At 39.1% G+C, this 27,600-nt stretch overlaps 1 protein-coding gene across 1 annotated transcript in view; it reads left to right on the top strand.

The window, feature by feature from the left end:
* The first annotated feature begins 5,207 nt into the window (after window positions 1–5,207).
* Window positions 5,208–27,600, top strand: part of rapgefl1 (Rap guanine nucleotide exchange factor (GEF)-like 1) — a 47,676-nt gene continuing 25,283 nt past the window's right edge. The window contains exons 1-2 of the mRNA XM_048198150.1: window positions 5,208–6,377; window positions 24,815–24,893. Of these exons, the coding sequence (XP_048054107.1) occupies window positions 5,996–6,377; window positions 24,815–24,893 (461 nt within the window). The 5' untranslated portion in view covers window positions 5,208–5,995. The remainder of the gene's footprint in view (window positions 6,378–24,814; window positions 24,894–27,600) is intronic.

The raw sequence follows: 27,600 nt of genomic DNA, 5'->3' as shown, positions 1-27,600 counted from the left end.
TGGGTTATTTTGAGGGTTGTGGTTGGGTTAAATGTTTGCACAACGTGCTGGGGAGTTTTATTTAACCCAGCTATTGTTTAAAAATTACTATATGGCTGTCTTAAAATGAACCCTAAATCAATAAACAGACCCACAGTCATTTTTAAACAACAGTTGAGTTAAATAAAAACTACCCAGGAGGTTGGGCAAACATTAAAACAACCCAATTGCTGGGTTTGTCCATTTTCAACCCAACTTGGGTTGTTTTTAACCCAGCATTTTTAGAGTATAGAATAAATAAAATATGTTACAACATTTTTTTGTTTTGTTTTGTTTTAGACCATTATTGAAAGTTGAAATTTGGCAACCAAATTGCATTTCTGTTTTCCAAATATTTCTCAAATTCAATAGAATCGTTAACATAAGTCATCTATCTGGTGTCAGGTCTTAAACAGTAGCTACGCATTAAGAAATGTAGCACAATCTAGTGATGCTTCCCAATTGATGCCAAGCTAAATGATGCTAAGCCCGAGGATCACAGTGAAATAATAATCCCATAAAAGTGTATTTTTGAAAATGTTCTTCAGGGGTCACATTACCATCTTAATCTGCCAGACTGACCGGGAGGAGGGCGTCTGCACTGGGGTAAGACAAACGACTTTCCTCCTCATGATGTGTATGGATGTGTACCGGTATCAGGGATGAGAAGGGGGGGGGGGGGGGGGGGGTTTATAGTGCTTGAAAATGGGTCTGTTTAATGAGTTAAAGATAATCTCCTTACGGCACAAATTGTCCACACACACACACTGATCCTGCACTCTAGAGGCCTACAACATTCATCTTAGTTTCTGTTTGTATATGAGTGTGTATGAAAGAGCGAGTGTGTTTCCACATGGAGGCTTCTGTCTAGATTTAAAGGGGTTCCCAGTCTAGTAAAGTGTTGGACATGATGGATCTATTGTTTATTGAGAAAATAAAAGGCCGTGTCTCACTATTCTGACTAAGGACATTGACGTTTTGTTGTGTTTACTCGTCCGTACAATACATTCCAATTCTTTTCACAAAGCAGAATGACAACACAGTGAGCGTGTACGCTTGTGTGTTTGCGTTGTGTACGATAATGCATGGCATAAGGATGGCGTTGTGACAGCATGGAGGGGTGGGGGGACGTATTTAATGAGTCATCGCAGATGTGCGCTCTGTTCTCCTCACTCCAGGGCAAGTGCGTTAGGCTCTTGAGGTCATCCATCATCGGAGTGTGTGTGGGTGGGTGGGTTTATGTATCCATGAGGGCTGGTGGGCTCCACTGCAAGGCAAATATATTAGAGAGTCATGTTCATTACAAAGACAAATATGCTTATGAAATTACCATGGTAATGGCTTATTTTGCTTTTGTGGAAATACTGCTCTGTTTTTGTTGGATTTCTAGGAGGAAACTGATATAAACATACAGATACAAAAAGTTGGACATGTATTGAGTTACACAATACGTAACTCTATACTGGTCAATTTTTTCAAATTATCAGCATAAATCTGATAACACTTGACACATTTGAAGAAGATTATATATATATATATATATATATATATATATATATGTGGTCATATATATATTCAATCAAGCTACAAAACATATATTGCTCATAACATAAATATGTAGTCAATCGTCCAATTTTGACATTCATTCATGTCATTCCCAGTTTCAGGACCTCATCTGGCTTTAGAGTGAATTTATTTCTGGGTTCATTACCCCTTAAATTCTCTTGTTGAGAGAGCAGAAAACATTATAAAGCCATTTGCAGCACTGTGATGGCAAGTCTAATGCTGTTATGGGGGTTCTTGTGATGAAGTCACAGACTATGCATGTTGACATCATGTCAGTCATCTTCAGAGAAGGTCATATGACTAAACAATATGACAAACACTTGACTATGTCATTCTTTTGACACTCACACACATCCACATCTGACAGCCACTCTAATGCATTGTACTTCCCCATTCAGTGGGGCCACAGAAACCACAGAGGTAGTTGTGGGATAAAATGTGGAACAAACTGATGTGAGATAAACGGGGGAAGGCACTAAGTGTATAAGGGTGGAGAGAGTGAGTGTGTTTGTTATATTAGTTCTGTGTCCAGCGGATGACTGCAGTGGTTCACCCCATGTGTGATTTCCACCTCTCTGCAGCATGGTTTCACAATCATTTCCATGGTGACAATGAGGACCTCTACTGACGCAGAGCTAAATTTATACTTTTTACCGCCTGCAGTTTTGAGCTTGCAGACATGGCTGGGTGAAGTCACACACATAGCTCAAAATTCAACAGGATCATGTAGGATGTCTCTGAGGTATATTACCCAGCCTAACTTGAACATGTTTGTTTGTGTGATGAGAGGGCGGAAATTCCCATCCTGAGGTTTTGCCGTGCACAGTCATCTTAAATGATGTGCGGAAGGAGCTCTAACCACAGCTGAGTTCATCAGGGTTTATCAGGCAGATGATTCTCTCTTTTGTTGATCTCCATCAGTGTTTGGGTAACGCATTACAAGTAACAATTTACAAGTTTTCAATTTAAACAAAATATCTAAGTTACTTTTTCAAATAAATAACGCAAGTTACTTTTTCACATTTATTGACTGACAGCTCTCCTGTCCCCATGTTGAGAGAAATAAAGTGCAGAGGCGTTGTCTATGAACATGATGGTTCTAGACTAAATGTGAACATTTACTCATCTCACTTGCACGAAAACATTCAGTATTCCTCAAAATGAATAAAAACAGTGAAATGCGATCTCAGAATTTTATGCAAACCTGTAATAATTAACTGTATTAAATTATACAAATATACTTTATGTATTTAATCTCACTTTATTAAGCAATGTCTTTGCTGCTGACCTTCAATTATCTAATTCAACCATACTAATAAGCAAAATCACTGTAGATTATCTAATAGGCTTCTTGATTTGGAAATAGGAGTGTTGAACTTCCTTCTCCGGTGACCTATTCTTCTTCAATCCAGAATGGCAGCACAGCTGAAAGCTTTCTTTGAGCTGCGGCCTCTACTGTACAGGCGTAAATATGCTTTTTCTTCAGCCTGAGGCTTATTCATTTCACTTTTGGTGTGAAAGAGCCTTAACATTTACCAAAAGTAGAACTTTTTTTTTTTTTGTTATTAAAAACAAACAAGCAAGTCCAGCGCAGGTGAGAAAAAGTAACGCAAAAGTAATGTAATGCATTACTTTTCATAAAAAGTAACTAAGTAACGCAGGGAGTAACGCAATATTGTAATGCTTTACTTTTAAAAGTAACTTTCCCCAACACTGATCTCCACTATAGAAAAAAAAGAAGAAAAAATGCAGATATATACTTTAAAAGAGATTACTGCTGTACAACATATAGTCTTAGAAGAAAAGGTCCTATATAGAACCATAGAAACTGTTGACATCCAGGCGCTACATTTATTGAACCTTCATTTTATGGACTGAGTTTTCATTTATTTAATTTTAATTACATTTTATAGATTAAACAGCTCATAAACATACTTTATCACTAGAAAAAAAAAGAAAAGAAAAAAGAAATAACCTATTATACATGAAAATATTATGCAATAATTTAAGGCATTTCTGCCTAGAACCTTTATGGCATAAAAAATGCTGCTTTAAAATTGAGTCAAGAACCCTACCGTTTTTTTTTTCTAAGAGTGTAACTAGCTATTTATTTGTTTTATGCATTTTATTACAGAAAGTCAGGTCATATAACAATAGTTTCTTATAAACCATGCACATAGACCTCATTAATTTTTCAAAAATAATTTTTGCATTCTGTCTTTTAAGAAAATGAGTTGGTATTCCCATGTGTTGCGAATTATTCTGCATCAATTAAGTGCTCAGCATAGTGCGGTCACCAATGGTCACCGGATCCCATATTTACCCCTCATAGGTGTCTAGGGATACTGTTTCCTGACAGACGTTTGAACAAGACACCATGTATGGCCTGCCAAACGTAACTTAATACTGATAATGAAGTTGCTTACTCTATTGGCTCACAACTATAAGCCACTCGTACCCTGACCAGGCCTGAGGTCTGATGGCGTCGAAGTGTGTCTCCTAATAAGTGCCTTTGATTAAAGACACTTAAATTCAATGTGTGTGTTCATGGAGTGGTTGTGAAAGAGATAACCCCTTTTGTGCTTTCCAGCTGGGCAATTTGAAACCATACAGCTGGCTAACTGTAGACCTTAAGGAGGACTAGACACATGCCAACTGTAATTGATACCGCACAGAACTTTAGTCTCAGGTTCTACAGTAATGAATGTTGTCACTGTTAACTTTATGTTTTAAAAGATAGACAAAAGTCCATGTAAAATAGATGCTCTTTTTTATGTTCTTAATACTTTGCAATGTTCTTATTATGTGTTCACATTATTTCCACTATTTCTACTGTAATAGAGCTAATGGAAACACACAAAATAAATGTAACGTCCTTTGTCATTCCTTACAAAATTGTCACTTAAATATAAAGGTTCCGAAAAGAAGTTTCCACAGCGATGCCATAGAAGAAACATTTTGGGTTCTCCAAAGAACTTACAGTGAATAGTTCTTTTGCTTAGTCTAAAGAACATTTTGCTACCCTGAAGGATCTTTTTTTCCACTATGAAGAACGTTTTTCAATGGAAAGTTATATCATGGAACCATAAAATAGCTTAATTTTTAAGAGTATGGGATATAGAAGTTGAAATGTCATAATAACTGTGGTAAGCTGATATTAGTCACCACTGCCATTAAAAAGATAAAAAGTTTTGTGTATTTATATAGGCCTATTTATTTCCTTTTTATTAATTTACTAAAATATTTATAATTAAACAAGGACTGGCATATAAATTCTTTTGAACCTGTACATTTGATGATCACTAAAATTAATGCACAATATGAATGAAAAAGCTGCAGGGCATTCTTTGTACTTGACATTAATTTAAACCGTTTAGAAGTAGAACTATATAGGGATATCAATCTTCGAGACACATTGCACAAACATAGTAGCATATTACACGAAATGCCAACACACCAAATAGTTGTAACAGATATTCAATATTTCCACATTTTGGCGTGCGTGATTAGGAAAAAAATGGAAAAGCCTATCCAAATGTTCAGTCTTTGGCGCACATGTGGGTTCTTCAGCGTTAGTATATGAGCTTGTGACTGCAATTGCTGCGATTCAAAGCAATTGAGCAATATCTCTTGACACCACCAATAACACACGCACTCAGCTGCAGAGAAGGCGGGTGGAGAGAGAGCGCGCGCGCCAGCGAGAGAGAGAGAGAGAGAACTAGAGAGAGGGTGTGTAGCCTGTACTGTATGTGAGAGCGACGGAGCGCAGTATTTGTGCGGACTCGAGGCGCAGAGACACTCGGTACCGTGAGAGAAAACATAAATACGGATGCCACTGAACCGGTCAGGGATCTACAGGCACGGAATAATCATCAATATCCAGTCGCTCATCTCGTCTGCGACGGAATCCGTTTCCTTCAGACCTGCTGCGGTAAACGATTAATTTATATGGTCCAGCATCTTGGCAGAGACTGATTTATATATGTATATGCATAATTAAGTGCTACCTGCTGCTATTTTCATCTTTTGTGTCTGAGCATTCGTGTAATTGACTCATTGATCAAGGCTGTGGCAATGATAGTACACACATAGCCTTCTTCTCGAGCTGAAGGACTGCAGTGGAGGACGGGTTTCCCTGGGATACGTTTGGATTTTTTTTTCTAAGGGTAGTAAGGACTCGATCAGCATCCACTTGTGTAAAATGAACATTGAAAATGGCCGTGTGTTATTCTTGACACCTTAACACAGCGGGGAAGATATTCTTCAGGCATTTTCCGATCAGAGTTGGGTTCCAGCATTATCCAGCTATTATGTAGCCTATACGCTCACGTCTATACGGTTATCATCAGTGTTCATTATTGAGTATTAATTAGAATCAACCCAGGGCCTTCTTGTGATTTCTGTCATCAAAATGCCGGCTGGAATGAAGCCTCTTGAAAAATTCTTGAAGAAACAGACCAATGCACTCACACGGGCGGGTGGTTTTGGGGAGAAGGCCACCGGCACCGGGGCATCCAGGCGGCGGGCCAGCCTGTCCCGTGTGGTGCCGTTCTTCAGGGAGACGTCTCCCGAAAGCGGCCCGGCGAGAGAGGTGTTCAGCCCGGAGACCGAAGAAGCGCCGTGCTGGCCATCCGCCACTGCGGACATCAGGAGCCCGTCGCTGTCCAGCGATGAGCAGAGCTCAGAGGCGAGTCTGGACACGAACTGGACCCCGCTGCCCGCGGACACTCCAGACAATCTAGCGCTGGCGCTGCTGGATAGTGTGGCGGGAAAGCGGTACGCAAACTGCACAGGTGAGATGAGTCCATTTCCCACTGTTCATGCTCCACTGACAGATATTCTTGGTGGATCTTTGAAGAGCAGGTCGTTTACAACTATAGTGGCCGTTTATGGTGCACGCCAGTAGTGGGTTACAATAAATAATCGTTTTCGACTTGTCACGATTATCAACTGATCGCTATTTTTTTTTTTGCAATAAATGCGATTATTGTGCACTTTAAATGCACTTTTACTTCAATTTAATATTCGGCAAATATTTTTATTCGTTGTGGTTCGCGGATTGCACCATAGTGAGTCATTTGGCGCAGACACGCGATGTGCATAATATTTTAATAATCAGTATTATATTGCTATGATATAATAATCTGAATTGAAATTGAATTAAAGTGAGAAATATTTAAAAATCTGTAAATGTTTTAATATTTTAAATAATATTAATGTCTATCTGCTACCGCGTAATTTTTTTCATAGCCTTAAAGGAACATTCCATTTTTGTGAATATATTACTACGGTATGAAGTATGACATGCCATGCAGGGGAAAAAAAGTTAATCGTGCGCACACTTTAATAAGTTGTTCCCTCGATTTACTAAATCATGCGCACAATTTACTATTTCGTTCCCTCGATTTGCTAAATTGTGCGCAAGATTTAGCAAATCGAGGGAACGAATAAGTAAATCGCACGCACGATTTATAAATCGAGGGAACGACTTAGTAAAGCGCGTGCACGATTTATCCTACTGTTTTTTCGTGCATGTCATGTGCTGGGCTCCGTATCTTCCTAAGGTGTGTGGGTATGTTTACACATCGAAGGGAATAAACAATTACATTGTAAGTCGCAAATATTTTTTATTTATGAAAATTAATTGCCAAATAGAATTTTCTTGATTGCAATCTCGCTAGTTCTTCTCCATAACTTCTCCATAACTTTTATACAAGGTGTTTAAATTGTTATATTTTTTGTCTTTTTGTGTCATGCCATGAGAATTTTGTTTTTAAGACGACGTATTAAGTTAAAAACATTTCAACATGAATCACGATTTACTTTGGGAATATGATGTATTTATGAGTAGAATGAGATTGTAGGGCAGTTGTAGAGCAGGACTTTTATCAGGAATTGATTATATCGCGAAAAGTGTTGTACCAGAATGGAACCAGACCTTAAAGGGTCACCCAAAAATGAAAATTTTGTCATCATTTACTCACCCTTAAGTTGTTCCAAACCTGTATACATTTCTTTGTTTTGTGAGGATATTTGGAAGAATGTTTGTAACCAAGCAGATCTCGCCACCATTTACTACCATAGTATTTTTTTCCCCACTATATGGTAGTCAGTGGGGGGTGAGATCTACAAACATTATTGCAAATATCTTTCTTTGTATACAGCAGATCAAATAAATTTATACAGGTTTGGAACAACTTGAGGGTGAGTAAATGATGACAAAATTTTCATTTTTTGGGTGAGCTATCCCTTTAATTCTGGAAAATTTGCTGGCCTCATAACTGCATTTTCGGGTAATCTTGTGCTGTGTAAACTGAATCACATTTGACAACTAGTTGTCATTTACGTTGTATAGTGCAGTAGCCTTTCTGTTATTTACTTTAGTCGCTATGGTTACAGATGTTATTGACTGCTATTGCGAGAATAATTAGGTCATAAAGACAGTATTTGGGCCACTTCTGTAAGCTGTTGTATGAATAAGTCATTTTTTGCAGTACCATTATATATTAATTTGTGCCTTTATATATTAAATGAGGAATTATTTCACAGAGATGTGGCATGACAGGGGACCACTGTATTCTAGGAAGGCAGTCAAGACTAGTCGTAAACCTTGAGATTATATTGAGCACTGGCTGGCAACATTTAAAAGGTCACATCAAAAGGTCACAGAGAGTGATGTCATAAAACAAAGTGCTTTCACATTTGTCAATAACTGATCCTATCACTAAATGAGGAACTGCATGGCTGGGAAATATCTTCAAGTAGGGTGGTGCTAGGGTATTTCCATTACTATGGGAAAGCTTATGTCAATAGAATGAAATTAAATGTTTCCATGGTGCTTTCTTGTGTGTTTTCCCTTAAACTGGTGTTATGGATGTTTCATGATCCCACAAGTAGATACCACCCACACACACACACCTGACAACCACATACAGCACTGAGCACCTGTATGTAGAAAACACCACAAACCAATCAATTCCTGTGCCAAGCGAGGGGGTTTCTATTTTAGTCTCAGACAAAGGACTTTTTACAGGGAAATGACAAATTGTGATGTGTTGTGATGGGAATGGGTTGTCTGTAACAAGTGCATACATGTTTACCTGTTCCTGTAAGTTCCAGGACTTTTATGCAATGAAGAATGGCTCTCCCACACATTCATTGGCAGTGATGCTTTGCAGCCATAGTGCAGCAGTTCGCACTGCACATGTGCATTAGAGTGTTTTTGTGAAGTAACCATGGAAACTGCAGGGATTTCTACAGTATGCCGGTGCATAAAGAGAGAACTATGCTTGATGTGAAATCAATGGGCAGACGGGTCGTTTGCCTTGGTTCAGTGCGTTAATAGGATGTACGGTAAATAATAAAATGTCCCTTTTTTTGTAGACTAGATGATGATGATGATGGATAGGTTGGTCTTTTTTATTGGACTGTTGTGAAAAGTATATAAAGTTGAAGAAAGGTTTATGTGCACATCAAGCTCAATTGAGGTAGATTGTTTGTTTAAAGGGTTAGTTCACCCAAAAATGAAAATTCTGTCATCATTTACTCATCCTCACATTGTTCCAAACCTGTAATACTTTTGTTCATCTTCGAAACACAAATTAAGTTCTTTTTAATGAAATCTGTCCCTCCATTGACAGTCTATGCAACTACCACCTTGACGCTTCAAAACTTCCATTAAGAGATCGTAAAACTAATCCATATGAATTGAGGGGTTTAGTCCAAATTTTCTGAAGAGACTAGATTGCTTTAGATGATGGACAGATTTAATTTAGGCTTTTATTCACATATAAACATTCATCAACTCGCACATCAGTTGTGGTAAATGGAAGCTCAAGCATGTTTGCTTGATGTGTGGGAAGCAATGAGGTTCATTCTCGTGTGTTATGCAGCACGTTTGAGCTTCCACAAGAACCAATAGGGCTTTTCACACTGCGCTTAACCCCGGGTTATCATCGTTCTAAACACCGCTTTTAACCCCGGGTAAAGGAACTTTTCACACTTGTAATTACGGTTAGCGCCACTTTTGCGGTGTTAACTCCGCATTGCAGAGCCAAACTTGTACAGTGTGAAACGATGCAGTGTTAGAATGTTACAACTAGACGCTTAGCAACAGACAATCAATCACATACTTATATTTGCATGATTTGGACAGTCACGGAAACACTGTGCGTTATATATAAACAAGCAAATTCAGCGTTTGAGAGGAAAAATGTCAAATACTGAAACAAAATGCGACAATATGAGTGAAGAAGGGACCGTTTTATTCTTACCTTTATATTCCGAAATGTCCATTCAGTATAAACTCAATAGTACAGTCGGCAGTACGAGGATGCACAATGCTAGAGCTATGTAAACAGGTCACGTGCTGCGTTTATCCAATCAATGACATTGACACTGCAAATATGCAAATAAGAACGTTAACCCAGGATTTAGGTTTGTACAATGTGAATCGGCAAGCTTATGAATACCAATGATTAATTGTTAACCCTGGGTAAATTATGAGCAGTGTGAAACGTGAAAGAAGAAAACCCAGGATTCTGTTTACTCGGGGTTTAGAATGACCCAGGGTTAACTATTTCAAGTGTGAAAAGCCCTAATGAGGTGTTTGAGGAACAGAATTGGAAATCTTTAAGCGGACTTAAACCGACTGAAAATTGTGACTTGAAACATATTCAAAAGTTCATTCAGTATGTTTTATTTCTTTTCAAAATACATTCTATAATGATGCCATGAACTAAACTTTCGTTCATTTGGTGTGCTTCACAGCTCTCTTTTTCTCCTTTGGAGGTGATTTTAAGCAATTTATCTTGAACCTCTGCTATGTTTGAAGAACAGATCAGAGAGATTTTTTGTCACAGACTGAGACATTTGGCCTCATACTCAACCTGTTTTACTTCTTTTTTATGTAAAGGGGGATGCCGTGCCTCTAGATAAGACTGACATTTTCTCTACAATTTGTCATTATTGAGGCCCGGGAAATTTTGAAAATGTGCCACTAATCCTGGATTAGCCAACAATGGGCTTGCAATTTGTCTCATCTAGTGTTGTTGTCCGTAGAGTGACTGTGGATTATGAACTGAGGGAAGTCCACTGATCCAGGGTCAAGAGGTAACACTGAAATAAGACACTGCTTACATATCAGTCCTGATGCACATGCAGTCAGTTCATCAGCGTTAAGAAGACACACAGCCCAGATGTTGACCCAATGAGTAACTGTAGACAGATTCACTTTCTGGTACATTATGAATTTAATGACTTTGAAATATTAAAAACCTGGTATATGTACTTCTATATACTTTTATTACCTTTATCTCTTGGGTTTTCTATGTGGAATCCAGAATTGCCGGGAACCTTAAGTTGCTGTTCTAAGACGACACACCCACGAAACAGCTTTATCTCTGGAATGTGCATAGACACCTCATGAGTGTGTGCAATGACTGGTAGTGTGTAACGCAGTGATTTGGTAAGGCTCATCGAACCGAGATTAGCAAGTTGATCATTACATAACTTTGTTTACCTTTAGCCCTTCCAGTTGTGAGCCTGAGGCAAAAGTAGTTCTGTCGGTTGGCATGTTAGAACACAGTTCCAGAGGGCAGGGCAAGAACAATGTTATGGCTATATGATTCGTTAGTAGTGGCAGTTGACAATTTTGGGAAATTTTCCACCACTCTTATGTGCAGAGGGAGGGGAGTGGCTTGTGACTTCATGCTTAATTGTTTTTGCTGAAATGTTTTTGCAGTTCTTAAAAGTACATCAATATATATTATTGAGAATATCATTTTGTATGAGCCAACAAGACTGTTTGGTTGATTTTTAAGAGTATATTTTTTCTGCTATATACTGTTTTTGATGGCTAACAAATATTAATGAATCAATACACTTAAAAAAATTGCAAAAGGGTTTTTAATGTCTTTTCTTATGCTTTTTAGAAGTGACAAATGCTATATTATAATTGCCCTTAACATGTATTATTAAAAATGACTTATTGATAAAGTGCTTCTTTACTACTAGTTGTCATATCAACCAGTCAGTGAGTTCACTGATTTAAGTTTCACAGTTAGTCGTAAGCTGTATGAGTTTGATACTAAAAAGAACCGGTTCATTAGAGTTACTCGTTCAGCAGTCGGACTGCACTGACTCACACACACTAAATAAGAATAATTAATTTGGAAGTCAGACTTGATTGCGCTGTATGTTATAATTCACTAAACATGGAAGAATGCAAACCTTCAACGAAACTGAATTTCATAAAATGATAATGATAAATATGTAAATGAAAGAGAGCATCATTAGTTTAAGGTATTTTTTTTTTAAAATTATTGGTTCCCATACTCTTAAGGTGATGATACACGGGGCAACTTTTTGAGCAATGTTGCCGTCAACGGGCAACCTGATGAGACACAGGGCAACTAATTAGGGCAACGGACAGTTGGCAGCAACCAATCAGAAAGGAGCAAATCTATTGCCAACCCAATGAATACTTTATTATAAACACTTGTTAGGCACTTTATTTCAACTTTTCAAATATTTTCTTCATTTTAATTAAATATAAATGCCTTTCAGATCTGATTTCTGAGAAGAGCGAGTTTGGCAAAAGGTGGAATTTGAACCGAGTCGATCACGTCATAAGCTACATTCACGTGCCATACGCCCTACACCCTACGCCACTTCAGACATTAAACAGAATGCGTCTTTTTAGTATTTAACTGAAAACATTCAATGGCTAAATTACAGCCTGCATGCATTAAATTGGACACCTGTTGGTATTTTAAGCATTAAATGAGGTAAATTCCCTGTTTTGGGTTGACACATGACAACTTGCCAGCGTAAAAAGATAAAAGTTCACTTTCCTTTTCTCCGCTCCACTACCGCCGAGATGCTGCCATCTTGCTTGACTTTCTTCTGAAATCTCCAAGCCGGTCACATGATCGGCTGCTAGCATTTTGATTGGAGGATCTCAAAAATTTGCCCACGACCAATCTAAAGAATAGAATTTCTAGATAGAAATTTGTTGCTCATTCTCAATGGGAAAGTGCCCAAGCAACATTGCTCAAAAAGTGTGTATTATCACTTTTAAAGGAGTGAAATGGGCTTATTTTCCCCTGTCTGCTGCCTTTCATGTCACATGTCAAGACTTTGCTATAGTAAAGGTTTGGGACTGTGTGTTTCTTGTGGTGCCATTCAGCATTGTCATGACGTCATTTTTCTTCGGTTACAGAGTGATGGCATTTACGGCTCAGATAATTTTACTTCTGTAGTCATATGCACAAAGATTTCTCCAGGTATTATCATCAGAAGTTAATGACGGCAAATAGAGATGCAGATAGTCTCTATAAACTGAAGTCTGGTTGTATAAGGACCATGCACCCCACTCTCCATGTGCTGCTTTCCTGTGGGCCGAAACTGTCCTGAGGGTGTTTTAAAGAATCTTCGGCAAGCGAGCAAGTGTGGAGAAAGAAATAAATGCATGGAGGGAGATAGAGGAGTGCAATCGGAGAGAGTGTGTTTGTGTAGGAGGAATGCTGGCATTTTTTTCTTTTGAAAAGAGTGAGGGATTAGAGTGGAATGACTGCCCACTCACTGGCCTCCCATTGCAAGGCTTTACATAACATTGTGAGGAAAAGCGAGATATCTCTCTCGTTCTGTGTCTGTCACCCTCTCGCCCCCCTTCTCCTTGATCCTTAATGGTTATGCCCACTCATTTTGTGCTTATCCACACACCTGGGCATCTCTGCTGGAGAGCAGCAATGGTGTCCACCTCGACTGTGCATTTTGAATATGTTTATTTTGATGTATGTTAGTGCTGCACAAGTTGTGTGAGGAGGGTGTGCTAATATACAGCAGTGTATTTCCAAGTGTTTGTGTTATTGTGTGATACATGTGATTAATTTGCACTGTTCCTGCATATTGGCAACTTAGGCAACTCTTGCAACAACTCAACACTCGCTCTGCAAATAGCACTCAGTAGTTTGGTATTATCGAATAACGCTATTAACAATATTGTTGTATTTATGCATTTGGTAGATACAAAAGTGCATCAAACCCATGATTTTGTCATTGTTATAGTGCTCATACTCTTGAGCTACAGGAAAAATAGTTCAGTTAAATTGAACTAAACTGTCTTATCGATGCTTTGCAGTGTTATAATAAATATATTTAGAATCCGCTATCTTGCATTATTTTTTTCTGTGCTCAGCAAAGGATACAAGTAGTGCTGCCTTAGAATTGGGCGTATAAATATATATATATATTTTTGTAAATAGGTGTTTTCGGATGCTATTCTCTCCATGTTCTGATATGGATATTTGTGTGAGCATGTTGGTGCCTCTTTACACAAATGCTCCTGTGTGAAGGAGCCTCTCTCAGACTCAGCACCTGTTCACATGGCAACTGTCGCTCTCGGAAGAGGTGGCGGTGAAGAAGATGAGGTAAAAGGAAGGTTGCGGGAACAGTGGGATAAGCGGAAAGCGAGTGTTAGAATTATACAATAAATTTCAGTGCATGTTTCTTGGTATTTGTATTGGGAAAAAAGATGAGCACAAGCTAAATTGTCTTTCGACACTACTAGTAGAGTAAAACAAATGTTAAACAACTTTAAATATATTAAAATATACCATTCAAAAGTTTGGGATTGGCAGATTTTTTAAATATTTTTCAGAAAAGCTTTATGCTCATCAAGGCTGCATTTATTTGATCAAATTACAGTAAAAACAGTAATATTGTGAAATTTTAAAAAAATATATTTTAAAATGTCATTTATTCCTGTAATGTCAAAGCTGAATTTTCAGCATCATTACTCCAGTCTTCAGTGTCACATGATCCTTCAGAAATCATTCTAATATGATGATTTGATGCTCAAGAAACATTTCTTGTTATTATCGATGTTGAAATCAGTTGTGCTTCTTAATATTTTTGTGGAAACCATGATACTTTCCCTTGATGTTAGTGTAGAAAATCACACTCAGGCTTTGTAGACACACTTTTTGAAAGTGATTATAAGGCGGCACTTCTGAAGCGATCTCTCTCTCTCTCTGCTCTTTTCATTCTGCATTACAAAAACAGCATTGCAGTCACTGCGAGTCAGTGCCTGAATCAAACCATAGCAAATGCGCCACGTGACGCCCCTTTGAAGTGACAGCAGAGGTTGTTCATTTCACCACGCAGTTTGCACACTCAAACACACGCGTGCACACACACACACAGATGGCCTCGAGCTCCCGGATCAGTGGCTTGACCGACAGCCCTAATAACAGCCTGAAAACAGCCTCCTGCTTGCGAGAGAGAAGGATGTGATTAGCACACAGTGATCACTCCCACCAAGAAGCAGTTGCACATGGAAAGCCTCCTTCCGAAACAGTTTACCAGAAGAAGATACAGAACCTTCAAACAGCTTCTCATGCTTTTAGCCCCCCCACATAAACAGTAATGCACAGAGTGATAAACGTAGCAGTGAGTAACATTAATCACTGCGTACTATAAAGGTGATGAAGTTAATTCTTTTACTTCTTTCACTCTAGTGGAGGAGGGTGATTATGATCCATTTAGAAATAGAGCCATAAAGGAGCTTTTAGCTTTGATGATCTTCTTATCATCCTAATCAAACATGTGTTAGATGTTATTTTGAAGTATTGGGGCCATTCTTGCTGTGACAATGGGCTTGGTATGTTCATTTCTCTTCGCCTGCGGGAACAGAGCGATGGGAGGTGGAAAGTGACACATTTTTCATAAGAAAGTTTATGCATATGCAGTATTTTACAAACACAAGCTTGGATATCTATTAAATATAAAGGTGTGATAAACTTTTAAAAACAATAGGTAATGAAATTTGACCCCATTTACTTTCTTAGTAAATGGTTTTGTGTTCATGAGTGCACATTAGGAAATGTTTTTTTTTTTATTAAGCTGAATTTTCAAACTTTTTAGTCTTCAGTGTCACATGATCCTTCCGAAATCATTCTAATGTGATGATATATAGCTCAATAAACATTTATTATTAGCATTAATGTTAAAAGCAGTTGTGCTGCTTAACGTTTTTGTGGAAATCATGATGCATTTTTTTTCAGGATTGTTTAATGTATAGAACGTTCGAAATAACAGAATTTATTTGAAATAGAACACTTTTGTATTATAAATTAAGCGTTTTAAAATGAAAATGATCCTCGTCTACACTGCCGTTTCCACAGCATTTCAGAAACAATCTCAGTCTATGCTACACGACCGAAAACGCAGGTCACGGGACCGTTCATGCACACTGGGCATGCGCGTGCAAGTGTAAACAGTTGCCTCTTGCGCATGTAGGCAGCTGTAGTATTAAAAAATACAGAGTTTAACTGCACAATGGCTGCAAATGACAACAATGCCAACAAAGATTGCAGTTCAGTCTCCATGTTATTATTTACATGGTCATCAAGGATACACTGAGCGAACGTGGGCAGCCACGCCATCGTTTTCAAAAGTCTCTGTTTTGGTCCGTTTATACTGAAACGCAATGGTAAAATGGTAAAAGGACTATAAATAAGAACAAATAATAATCAAACTACAAGTAATAGCACAAATAAATACAATAAAGCAAAGATACAAATAAAATAAAGGTTTTCAGGTTTTCCAGGTAGATATAACAGTAGTTTTCAGGTACAGAAATTAATCAAACGCAGCAACACTGCATATGATCTTCACTGTAAAAATTAAATAAAAATGAATCCTTATTAAAGGTACAATAGTTATTCAGTCAAGGGCAGTGCTCGAAGTGGGTCAGTACTTCTATATTTGTGTATCGGCAATTGGCACATCTCACCGATACCCTGCCCCCCACACACACCTCAGCACCCCTAGTTCCCATGGCAGTGCCGAGAGCCATTACACCACACCATCTTTGTATAAATTATGTGATAAAACTGCACAAATTTGAGTTTGATGCTGCAAGAAAATTTGCAAAACGCCCTGAGTAACAGCAGCATCAAGACACTGCCTGCAGTGGTAATGCATAATTTCAGGGCCAGGTTCAAAGTTTGTGCACACGGTTGGCAAACAAATGGGTGCAAAACGAACCCTCTGCTGTGGGTTTGGATTTGTTTGCATGGGTGTTCTGTTCTCTGGTATTCTGGAGTTCAGTTGTCGTGCTTTCATGTGGGCACATCTTGGACTGATATTGTTCAGCTATTAAAACATCTCTCATTTTCATGTTATGTAATACCAGTCGCAGAGGTTTCAAATCATTTCTCCCGGTTGACCAGAGAGCAGGCTTTAAAAATGCTTTTTGCGTGTCCTGCTCTAGGAACAATCTCTCCTGGGGCCAGTTTGAACTGGGTTAGACCTAAAAAAAAAGTGGCGTGCTTCTAAATTCAGCAAGCTCTGTTTTAGTTTAAAGGCCGTAAGGTGTTTTTTTTTTTACTTTTCTCTAGACTGGTGGCTTGACATGGTCTCTTTCTTGCTTTTGTCAGCTTTTGAAAGACTCATAGTGTATGTATTTTTATTTGCACCTGCTTTCTTCCTTCCAAACTGTATGGGAAGTTTTCACCATGAGCATTCATTTCAAAGGATTGTTTCGAGAATAGCGGCGGTCCTCCAGTGGCGTTCATGTATTTACTTATAGTTGGCGGGCCGCCAGAGCAGATTTGCATGTGAATGATGGTGTTTTGTGTTAGGATCCAAAGAAAAGATGGGAGTTGAAGGGTGAAATGCCTCCCAGAATGGATGATTTTTGTGCAGGGGGGGTGTCGAGATAAAGCAGATACGAAGAACAAGCGCATACAGCCTCAGAGAATGAACAGAGACCTTCAAAACACACACCAATGCGCACACACGGTGCGTCATGCCAAAAGGCACCAACGTGAGCGAGAGAGAGATGAAGGAAAGACGGCGCGAGGAAGAGAAAGGAGAGCATGCGTGGGTAGTGGGGGTTTTAGATGTGATAAGGCCTCCATGGTAACGGAATGTCTATCATGGTTTATGTAACGCCACCCTGGTCCTCTCCATTACGCTCTCCTGAAATCCCAATCTCAGATCTCCAACTGATTACAATCTACATTGACCACATCCGTGCAGCTGAGACTCTCAGCCCTCGTTACAGACAGACGTTTATTGAGCATGAACCCCCGTGACCCCTAACCTTGAGGTTTTCCCATGCCTAAAAACATTTATATGTATTTATATTTATATGAAATTGCTCAAATGTTGCTCTTTCAACCTAAAAGAGTCTATATAGGGTCTTCAGCGGGGGGGTTTCCAAGGGGTCAGCCAATTATAATTCTTTAAACTCTTTTTGTGAAGTTCACAAAGTATGTAACTACATTAATACGTTACTATCCACCTCATTTTTAAAGTGAGAGTGGGCGCTGCCATTTGTAACTTGAATGTGCGAGGCTTCTGGTGTCATTCGCTTCCAGTAATTTTAGCAGAACAAAAACAGTCTGTTATGCTGCTGCTTGATATTCAAATATGACTGCTTGATATATTGATAGATGCCCCTACACCTGTGAAGAGATGACTCTAACTCCTGCAAGGACTCGAGATGAAGCAAACTGTATCAACAAGCACCAATGCTAAATTTTCTATATATCCTAATCTGTTTTAACATGTAAACTTGGTATCTTGGAAAATCTGAGCACAGTTTGAGACGTGGTTGAGAATGAGAACTCTTCTGAAACTCTACACATACATATTTGAGACATATTAATGGTGTCTTACCAATATAATATGTATTCGTACTGATACTAAATGTGACGTGTAAACACTGCAGATCACTGACTGGTCAGAGAGAATCGTCACTACCAGCGTCATTGGATTTAAAATACGGCTGCACGATTTATCGCGATAAAATCGCATGCGATATGGCAAAGGCTGCGATTATTTTATACGCAGCTTGTCAGAGCTGTACGGCTCTGTGATCAGTAGAAAATGCTTCTCCATCTGAAAGCCAGAGGGCGCTCTTGTGCAGAAACTCAAAATATGCCCTGCAGCAGAAGAAGATAACACGCGCTGTAGCTGAATAAACAGAAGATTGAAATGCTTTGATTAATTAAACATGACTAATAAACACACGACTGCCTTATTATGTGTAAGAAGCCACATCATCTCACAGAAGGATGCTCAACTGTCTTTATGAAGTGAGTTTGGAGTAAAAACATGTTATTAAATGTTGTCTTTTGTTAAACAAGATGTTAATAAATGCTTCTTGTGTCTGAAAAGATGTTCGACGCGTGTTGCTTTTTCAAATGTACATTATAAGCGACTCAAACTCACAGTGCTTTCAGATGGATTAGCATTTGGAGCCATAGTTCATTGACAAGCTGCGCAAAAAAAATAATCGCAGCCTTTGCGATTTCATAATCGCACTAAGAATCGAGTTTAAGCGATAATCGTGTTCAAGTTCAATGTTATTTTTCATATCGTGCGATATATTGTGCAGCCCTAATTTAAAACACGAGACACCAAACCCGCTAGATTTAAATAGTCAGTAGCAGCCACCGCAGTATCATTTGTTTGGTACTAAACTGCAGTGGAAAAGCAAACCGAAAGTAAAGTAAGCCAAGCCGACCCGAGACGAGTAGTACCACACAATGGAAAAGCACCATAAGTGGGACTCAAACCCGGGTACGCTGCCATGGGAGTCGGGCGCTCTAACAAGGAGGCTAAAGACTGCAGTCTCTAGTGTCAGTCGCTAGAGTGCCTCTTGAGTTTGGGGGAGTGATGTTTACACGCACAGCTCTTCCTAGCCTACGTCTGTTACACTCATATGACTGACTTTCTTTTGAAAACATAAAAGAAGATTTTGAGTGTTTTTGTCCATGCAAAGAAAATCGGTGGGATCCCTCCAAAATGTCGTTTGGACAATGTCTTCTTTTGTGTTCTGAAAAAGAGTTAAAGTAACAAAGGTTTGGAATGGCATGAAATAATGACAGATTTTTCATCTTTGGGTGAACTGTCTCTTTAAGCAAAAGTCTCCATTTACTCTCCAACTAGAACTAGAAACAGTTAAGACCTCAGTTGTGGACACTAGACAGGATAATAAGACCTCTGCCTTAGTGTTGAGACTGCAAAACAAAGAGTGTGAAATGATCCCAGTTTAGTCTCATCAAAGATGTTTTTTGCTGAAACTGAATTCTTTGAGACGGCCTTCAGTTGCGCACACCCCGTTTCCTCCCTTCGTCTAAAGACAGCAGGATTATGGTGTTTTCTTTTGGCAGGAGCTTCTCTTGACCTTAAGATGAAAAGAAAGGGAGTGATTTTCACTTGTCTGAACGATGGGTGTTCTGTACGTGTGATGGGTATCCGTCTGAACTCCCTGCTGCATCTGCTCAGTTTGGTTCTCACAGTGCGAGAGCATGTGCTGGTGTGGAGAATACATGTGCAGTTTCTATATTTGACAGTGATTGTGAGTGTTTGTGCATGTGATTGTGTGGGTATCTGGATGTGTGTGTGGTGTGTGCATGTGGGTATCAGGGTGGGTGTTGGATTTTACTCTATTCCCACTCTTGTCATTTAAAGAGATGCATTTTGTGCCAATCTGGGCAGGAGATTTGCTACACTTTAAGCTCTATCGTAATGTAAACTAGTGAGTCGAAAGGGGAAAATGGATGAAAGAACGATGGAGAATGTGGGGGCCGTCAGTGAAAGAAGGGATTAAATAGAGAAAAAGCATGCGAGGCGGAAAGGTGTCATATTTGTGTCTTCTGTGCCTCATCTTCATGCTGATTTATATTTCCAAGCTAAACATCAGCACTGACTAATTTACCACTAAATATGGATATCAAACATTTACACGGTTAAGCCGCATTGACAGTTTCTTATGGAAGCCTGTTTCCACCTAAAACAAGTAATGGAGACAGGACATGTCATGAAGTTTAAAATAAGAAATAGTCACATTGTAAGATGTAAAGTCACAATTATTAGAAATAAAGTTGCAGTCGAAAGATTTAAAGTTACAATTATAAGAAAGTTGCAGCTGTAAGATATAAAGTCACAACAGAGATAAGATGTAAAGTCGCAATAATAAGAAATAAAATTGCATCTGTAAGATATAAAGTCGAAATGAAAAGATATGGTCACAATAGAGAGATATAAAGTCGCAGGTATGAAAAAAAAGGTGTAATTTGCAGATATAAAGTCACAATTACTTGAAATAAATGTACAGGCTTTTGTCGTTTCTGCTTTTGCAAGGTGCAAAAGTACATATGCATTTTCTTGTTTTATTGCTTTGATTTACCTTGATGTGGTAAAATTTTATTAGCATAAAACTCTTCTTAAATTTGGCTTGAGTCTAAGCCAAGAGTGTTGAGTAAGGACAGCTGGATGCATTAAATGTGCGTGATGCAGTGATTAATCACGTGTTTTAGGAATTTACTTGGCTCCTCAGAGCAGTTTTGATGCTCTCTGCTTAGCATGATATGCTTGAGGGAGGCAAACAGACCCACACACTGACATAACACATGGCTCAATTACAGCTGCAGCACAGGTTATCGAGAATTATAAACTCCCACCCTAATTTAATCTCAACAGCCATGACAAATGCTAATGAAGAGAGATGGCCATTGCCCTAGAAAATAAAGCTTACATTTGACCAGAGGGGGTTCAGAAGTGTTCCAGTCACCACTCACAATCGCACACGCTCGCTGCTGTGACTAAAAGTGAAGTTGCTTTAATATCTTCTACACCCTCTGCTCTGACACAACACCTCATAATTTTCTCAGCGACTTTAGTAGAGGTTGTCCGACGCGTCTTCCGTTCGGTTACTAACACGTGCCTCAGAGGGTTTTGTGGCTATCAGAGTTGGTAATTAACCCGGTTGACTCCTCCTCCAGTCAATCCGTTCCTGTTTTTCACACTAACTCCACTGACTTGATTGCCTGCCTTGCCCTCGTTTCTGGCTTTGCATCCTATTTGCTTTTTTGTGGGTTTTACCTTGATTCTTTTGCATATGTCTGTATGCGTACGTATGTCTGTATTTTGTCTGTGTGTCTTGCTCTCTGTCTCTCATCTATTTTATTTCTCCTTACTCACCATGCAGCCTCTAAAGTCAGCGTTGCCATGGCAACCACAAGAGATCTGCAGCTGCAAAGATGTGGAAGGAGCCTAAGGCCCCGTTTACATTAGCACGTAACAGCGTTTTAAAATGAAAATGATCCTCGTCTACAGTGGCGTTTCAGAAACAATCTCCGTCTACACTAACCGACCGAAAAGTATGTCACATGACCGTTCATGCACACTGGGCATGCGCGTACAACTTGTGTAAACAGTTGCCTCTTGCGCATGTAGGCAGCTGCAGTATTTAAAAAAATGCAGAGTTTAACTGCACAATGGCTGCTAAAAATGACAACAAAGCCAGCAAAGATTGCAGTTCAGTCTCCATGTTATTGTTTACACGGTCGTCAAGGATACGCAGAGCGAACGTGGGAAGCCACGCCATCGTTTTCAAAAGTCTCAGTTTTGGTCATGCGCCAGAGAAACAAGCACGCCGCCATCTTTATAAAATTGTCTTTTAACGTCCGTTTTTTGTGGTAGCTCTGTACATTTCTATGGCATCGCTGTCAAAGAATAATTAGCTGGTGAAGTGGATTTACCTGTTGTAGAGTTAATTAAAGTTATCATGAGCATTGTTATGTTTAAAGCAGATGTCTTAACAAATGTCAGTAAATACGTAAGATCGCAGTGGAAATACTAACTGGAAGTCAAAAGACAATCAGCGCAGCGCTGAAGAGGGGCGGAGCTACATGAGGTCTATAGAGGGTATGCACGTGACGTCACCGTCGACCGTTAGGACTGCGGTCACGCCCACTGAGTGGCAAAAGACTGAGTGGCAGCATTGGTTTTCAGCGTGAATGTCGCGAAAAACACTCAAAACACTTCCAAAACGGGAAAGAGCTTTGTGATTGACTGTACAAATAGCTTTGACACATAACCTGAGGTATATTTTAAAGACTGCCGAAAGCTACAGAAAAAAAAAAGCAAATGGATCACTTAAGTTCACAGAAACAGCTGGACTCCAGCAGAGAACATGGATTTGCAGTTATCATTTTGTGTCAAATTGTTGGATTTTGAGGTAAAATCATACCGTATATATTGTATTGTTATATATTATGTTGACAACTCATCAATTAAATATTTTCCATCTTATATTCTGCATAATTGGGTGTTTTTAAATAAACAACACTGACAAAAATACTATACTATAAAACTATATATGTTTTAGGGCTGGACAATATGACGATATAACATTGATATAAGTGATTATTGGATTTAAACCTACCTATATTGTAGTTATATAAAATATTCACAGGCAGATTTGCTTTATGTGTCTCCCCGCCATCGAAATCAGGCATATATAAATGTCAGGAAACACGACTCCTGGCTGCATGTCAATATCCATGGATTAGGTTTATTTGACATGTCATAAGGAACACTTTCGAGTCCAACCTTTAGAGTAATTGTTAGTTTTACTCGCGTTTTCGCAGTTTCTCCTATTAAATCCAGTCACGCTGCAGGTTATTTTGCCACTCAGTCCAGCTGAGGGAGCGCGTTCCGGCGGGAAAGTGACGTCGATGCATACCTTCTATAGAGGGTATGCATGTGACGTCACCGTCGACCGTTACGACTGCGGTCACGTCCACTGAAAGGCAAAAGACTGAGCGTCAGCATTGGTTTTCAGCGTGAATGTCGCGAAAAACACACAAAAACACATCCAAAACGGGAAAGAGCTTTGTGATTGACTGTACAAATAGCTTTGACACAAACCCTGAGGAATATATTTAAAAACTGCAGAAAGCAACAGGGAAAAAAGCAAATGGATCACTGCAATTCACAGAAACAGCTCGACTCCAGGCAGAGAAACATGGATTTGCAGTTATCATTTTGTGTCAAATTGTTGGATTTTGAGGTAAAATCATACTGTATTGTATTGTTATATATTGTGTTGACACTGCAAAAGACACAAGATGCGAGCACAACGGTCATACACGTACGTCTAGTGCGTTTACATAAAGAAACAATGGAAATGTGAACTTGCATGCCCACCTAGCATATATATATATAGAGAGAGAGAGAGAGAGAAAGAGAGAGGTGTGCAAGTGACCTTATCTTCCCCAAGCTTCCATTACGCCTCACCTGTAACTCTCAAAAGAGGTGTGACTTCACAAAAACATGCACAGAGGTGTGAAGTGTGCAGGTCTGAGCATGTTTCTAGTATGCACATTAGAACGTCTTGATTGTACCGTAATGACAGGAGGACGTCTGCGTCATTTTTCAATAATCGCAGTCAGGAACTGAAACAAACAACTTTGCACCAATCAGTGATCAGAAATCAGTATGCAAAGCAGAGGATGATTGTGGGAATCTGTGCTGTTCAGGTGATTCATTCAACTACGGAAATTTAATTGACAGATCATCTTAATTAAATTCATCGTCTCACTGAACCAGTGATACAAGTTTATTTTGTGTTGAAACTGCTGCTCTGAAATGGGAATGTATTAGTTGATTTACTTACATGGCGCATGAAAGCTTTAGCATTTTGAACTGAACCGACGTATTTATTATGTGCTACTGACTCTTTTCTCATTCCTCTTGGCGATCACGTTTTTTATAGTCAAGTATCAATGATTTATGTGCTCCACATTGATATAACCTAGATACATAATCAGCATCATGTCTTCTCATCAGCCAAAATATAGTCCCTGAAATCCTCACTGTCAAGATGTGCCCCAGATCGAAAGATATTACACACATTTCTATTCTTTTTTGTGCATTTCACAGAGTTTTTCAAAGTCTCACTCATTTATTATGCTGCTTATGATTCCCTTTTCACTGTTGACGTTTTTTTTTTGTTGAGCTTTTTACTTTCGTCTGCTGATGTTCGGGCTGATATTGTACAGGCAGATATGCTTGTACAGTACATCACTGCAGCCTTTGGGAGTGTCTGTGATCCAAAGTGGGCCAGAAAGCACCGTGATTTATTCTACCCACAAACCCACTGTCCTTGAGATGAGCTAGCAGAGGTGAAGGCTGGTGCCGTCAGGTTAAACTTTTTTGTTTCTCCACACATACTCACCGAGCGAGTGTTCATAACCTGCCGAACACGAACAGCTATGACGAAGCGTGCACTAAATACATCATTTACTCGGCTTCCTTCTCTTTCATTATTCTGTCCTCCTTGTGTCAATCTCTGCAACTGTTGTTCAGACAAACATGAACATTGTGTTCAGTTGTGACGTCACTAATGAGGTTGTGTTCTTTGCAGAAATACTCCTGGATGACTTCATGCTGACACACCCAATCTTCCTGGCCCCAGACAAGTTCCAGCAGGTCTTGCTTCAGCAGTATCCTTTCTCCTCACCAGAACCATAAGTGTCAACCTCTTCAGTTCTGAAAATCTTCAGTGGGTGACCATAACCCTATCATAAGGTGATTTATCCAAGTAGAACATGGACCTGTATCATCATCTTTGAATCAATGCTTCTGTTAGCCAGTTAGTTTTGGTCTTATCAACCTATAATTTCAGTTAGCATTAGCATTAGGAGTAAAGTTTAACCTACCATTTATGTTGGGAATGTTGCTTCTGGACCAACGCAAATTTGCCCTCTCTTGCAGAAACCCTCGCATCTGCTGTGGGAAAGTGGAGTAGACTGTAGACTGTATATATATATATATATATATATATATATATATATATATATATATTAACTTTTTAAATATGTAACTTTTATTAAATAATTATTATATTTTTTTTTTTACTTTAATTCATTTTGATTGCATTATATGTTCTTTATATTTGATTATTTATTAAAAGCAGAAGCCCCTATAGTATGGAGAGACATGGTGATGGGAAAAAATAAGATGGGAATAAAAATTATTTTTCAGTCCTTTTGCGTTTGTTTTGAAACTTTGGATTCACTCCCAAAACTTTTAATACGGGAGGAAAAGCTATATTTCAATGCTTTTGCGAGTAAATGCAAAGTGTGATACTTTTGCAAAAGCTTTGTGATTGAACACAAAAGCATTGAATTATAATTTCTCCTCCCATCTCATTTTTTCCCCATCATAATATCCCCTTAGTGGCTCTGTACTATAGTGTGACATCATATCCTGTTGTCTGCATCCATAAATTTCACATACTCAAAGTCTAACATGACTGTGCTTTATGATTTTCCAGACCAAAGGTTACACTCTAGAAAATGCTAGGTTAAAAATGACCCAAGTTGGGATAAAGTTGACAAACCCAGCGATTGGGTTGTTTTGACCCAGCGTTTGGGTTAAATGTTTGACCCAACCTGCTGGGTAGTTTTATTTAACTCAACTATTGTTTAAAAATGACTATATTGCTTGCTTAAAATGAACCCAAAATATGTTGGAAATTAACATTTATTAATAAGTTTATAAATAATAATTAAATAATAAACATGTATTAAATTGCCTATTAATAAATGTTCACCTCTTGATTTTTACTGTTGCCTCTTGTAATTATGTGTCTGATTTTTAATTTTCAACCTATTTTGGGTTAATTTTAAGCCAGCCATATAGCATTTTTAAACAATAGATGAGTCAAATAAAACTTCCCAGCAAGTTGGTCAAACATTTAACCCAACCGCTGAGTCAAAACAGCCCAAACACTGGGTTTGTCCATATTTAACCCAACTTGGGTTGTTTTTAACCCAGCATTTTTTAGAGTGTACCATCTGGACTCGAGCCAGAACTTGGTTAAATCACGTCTAAATTACTAATTGTATTTCTGGTGAAATTTTGTGGTGAAACGTTAAACGTAAAAACTTAATTATTATTAAGTTTTGTTTGTTTATGTTACTGTGTTCGAAATTGAATTATCTCAGTGACAGTTATGCTAGTTCCCAAAATGTTCTCTAATCAGTTTGTTTACTTTGTAACACTCAGAAAAACTGAACACTTGTCAGTCTTCAAAACACTTCCAAAACGAACTGAATTATCTGCTAAAAACAGTCAACGAACATAACCGAGAAGCCCGGCGTCTCTCTACCGCAGGGGGCTAAGAACAGTCGCACATGCTGCTTAAGATTTGGGTCAAAATGATTTACCAATTAGCCGCAATGCTAACCTACCTCTATCAGACTCTGCGGGCCCACCCCCTTCATCCCTCAGGGGGTCCATCGGGGTTGCCTAAATTCAGATAAGAAGAGTGCAATGTGGGGAATGTGTTTGTTTTGTTTGCTTTAGGCAGAGTGTGTATAAGTGTGTGTGTGCAGAGGACACCCCTCTCTCTCTCTGCATAAGTCCCCTCTTATTTGGTGACCTACATTCCTTCTGTGAGTGCCATAGCCCCCCCATCCAGACCATAATGGCATCTGAGGGGCTTGTCTGCAGATTTTAAGCACAAAGGTATTCCTGGGGAGGCCCGTCTGCATGCCTCAGTGCTCCTAATGCAGCGTGTCTGCTGCGGATCCTCTGCGGTAATCAGCGACCCTCGCTAATCTTCCCTGACTGCCGTCACCACCTCGCCTTATGATCCACTCCTCTCTTTCTCTTTCCTCTCCCTCCTCCTGAGCCATTTATCTTTCTACTTTCCACACCTTTTTTCCTGGTCTATGACTTGACCTAATCCAGGCCTAATCAGATCTTTTTGTTGTGGCAACATGTCTGCTTCCTGCTAAGAAAAGACCCGTCTCCAACGCTTCCCACTAGTCAGGGCTCATTTAAGGGGTTTATTAAAAAGATTTCAAAGCAGGATGATTCCTTTTCAGTCAGGACTGATAGTGCTTTCAGCTCTTCACACGTTGACACACACTCCCGGTGGAGTCCGCCTGGCCGGGCTCCAAACCGCGATCCAGGACTCGTGCAAGGGAACAGAGTTCATCTTTTGCAGCTGCCCAGTGGCTCAGACTGCTGCTGTTTTTTCGGCATCCAAGCAGAGGTGACGGCTCTGGATATAGATTTACTAGATCTGGGATGCCATTTGGAGAAGCTCCTCTTGGGCTTTTTTTGTACGGGAATAGTTGTGTCAATTTTAGACGGGGTGTCGGGAACTCTTTAATTATAGGCAGAGAGGCTCAAGGATAC

Source organism: Megalobrama amblycephala, linkage group LG1, assembly GCF_018812025.1.
Source record: "Megalobrama amblycephala isolate DHTTF-2021 linkage group LG1, ASM1881202v1, whole genome shotgun sequence".
In the NCBI taxonomy this organism is placed as follows: domain Eukaryota; kingdom Metazoa; phylum Chordata; class Actinopteri; order Cypriniformes; family Xenocyprididae; genus Megalobrama; species Megalobrama amblycephala.
The sequence above is the reverse complement of the archived record's forward strand: the minus strand, read 5'-3'. Positions and strand labels throughout refer to the sequence as shown.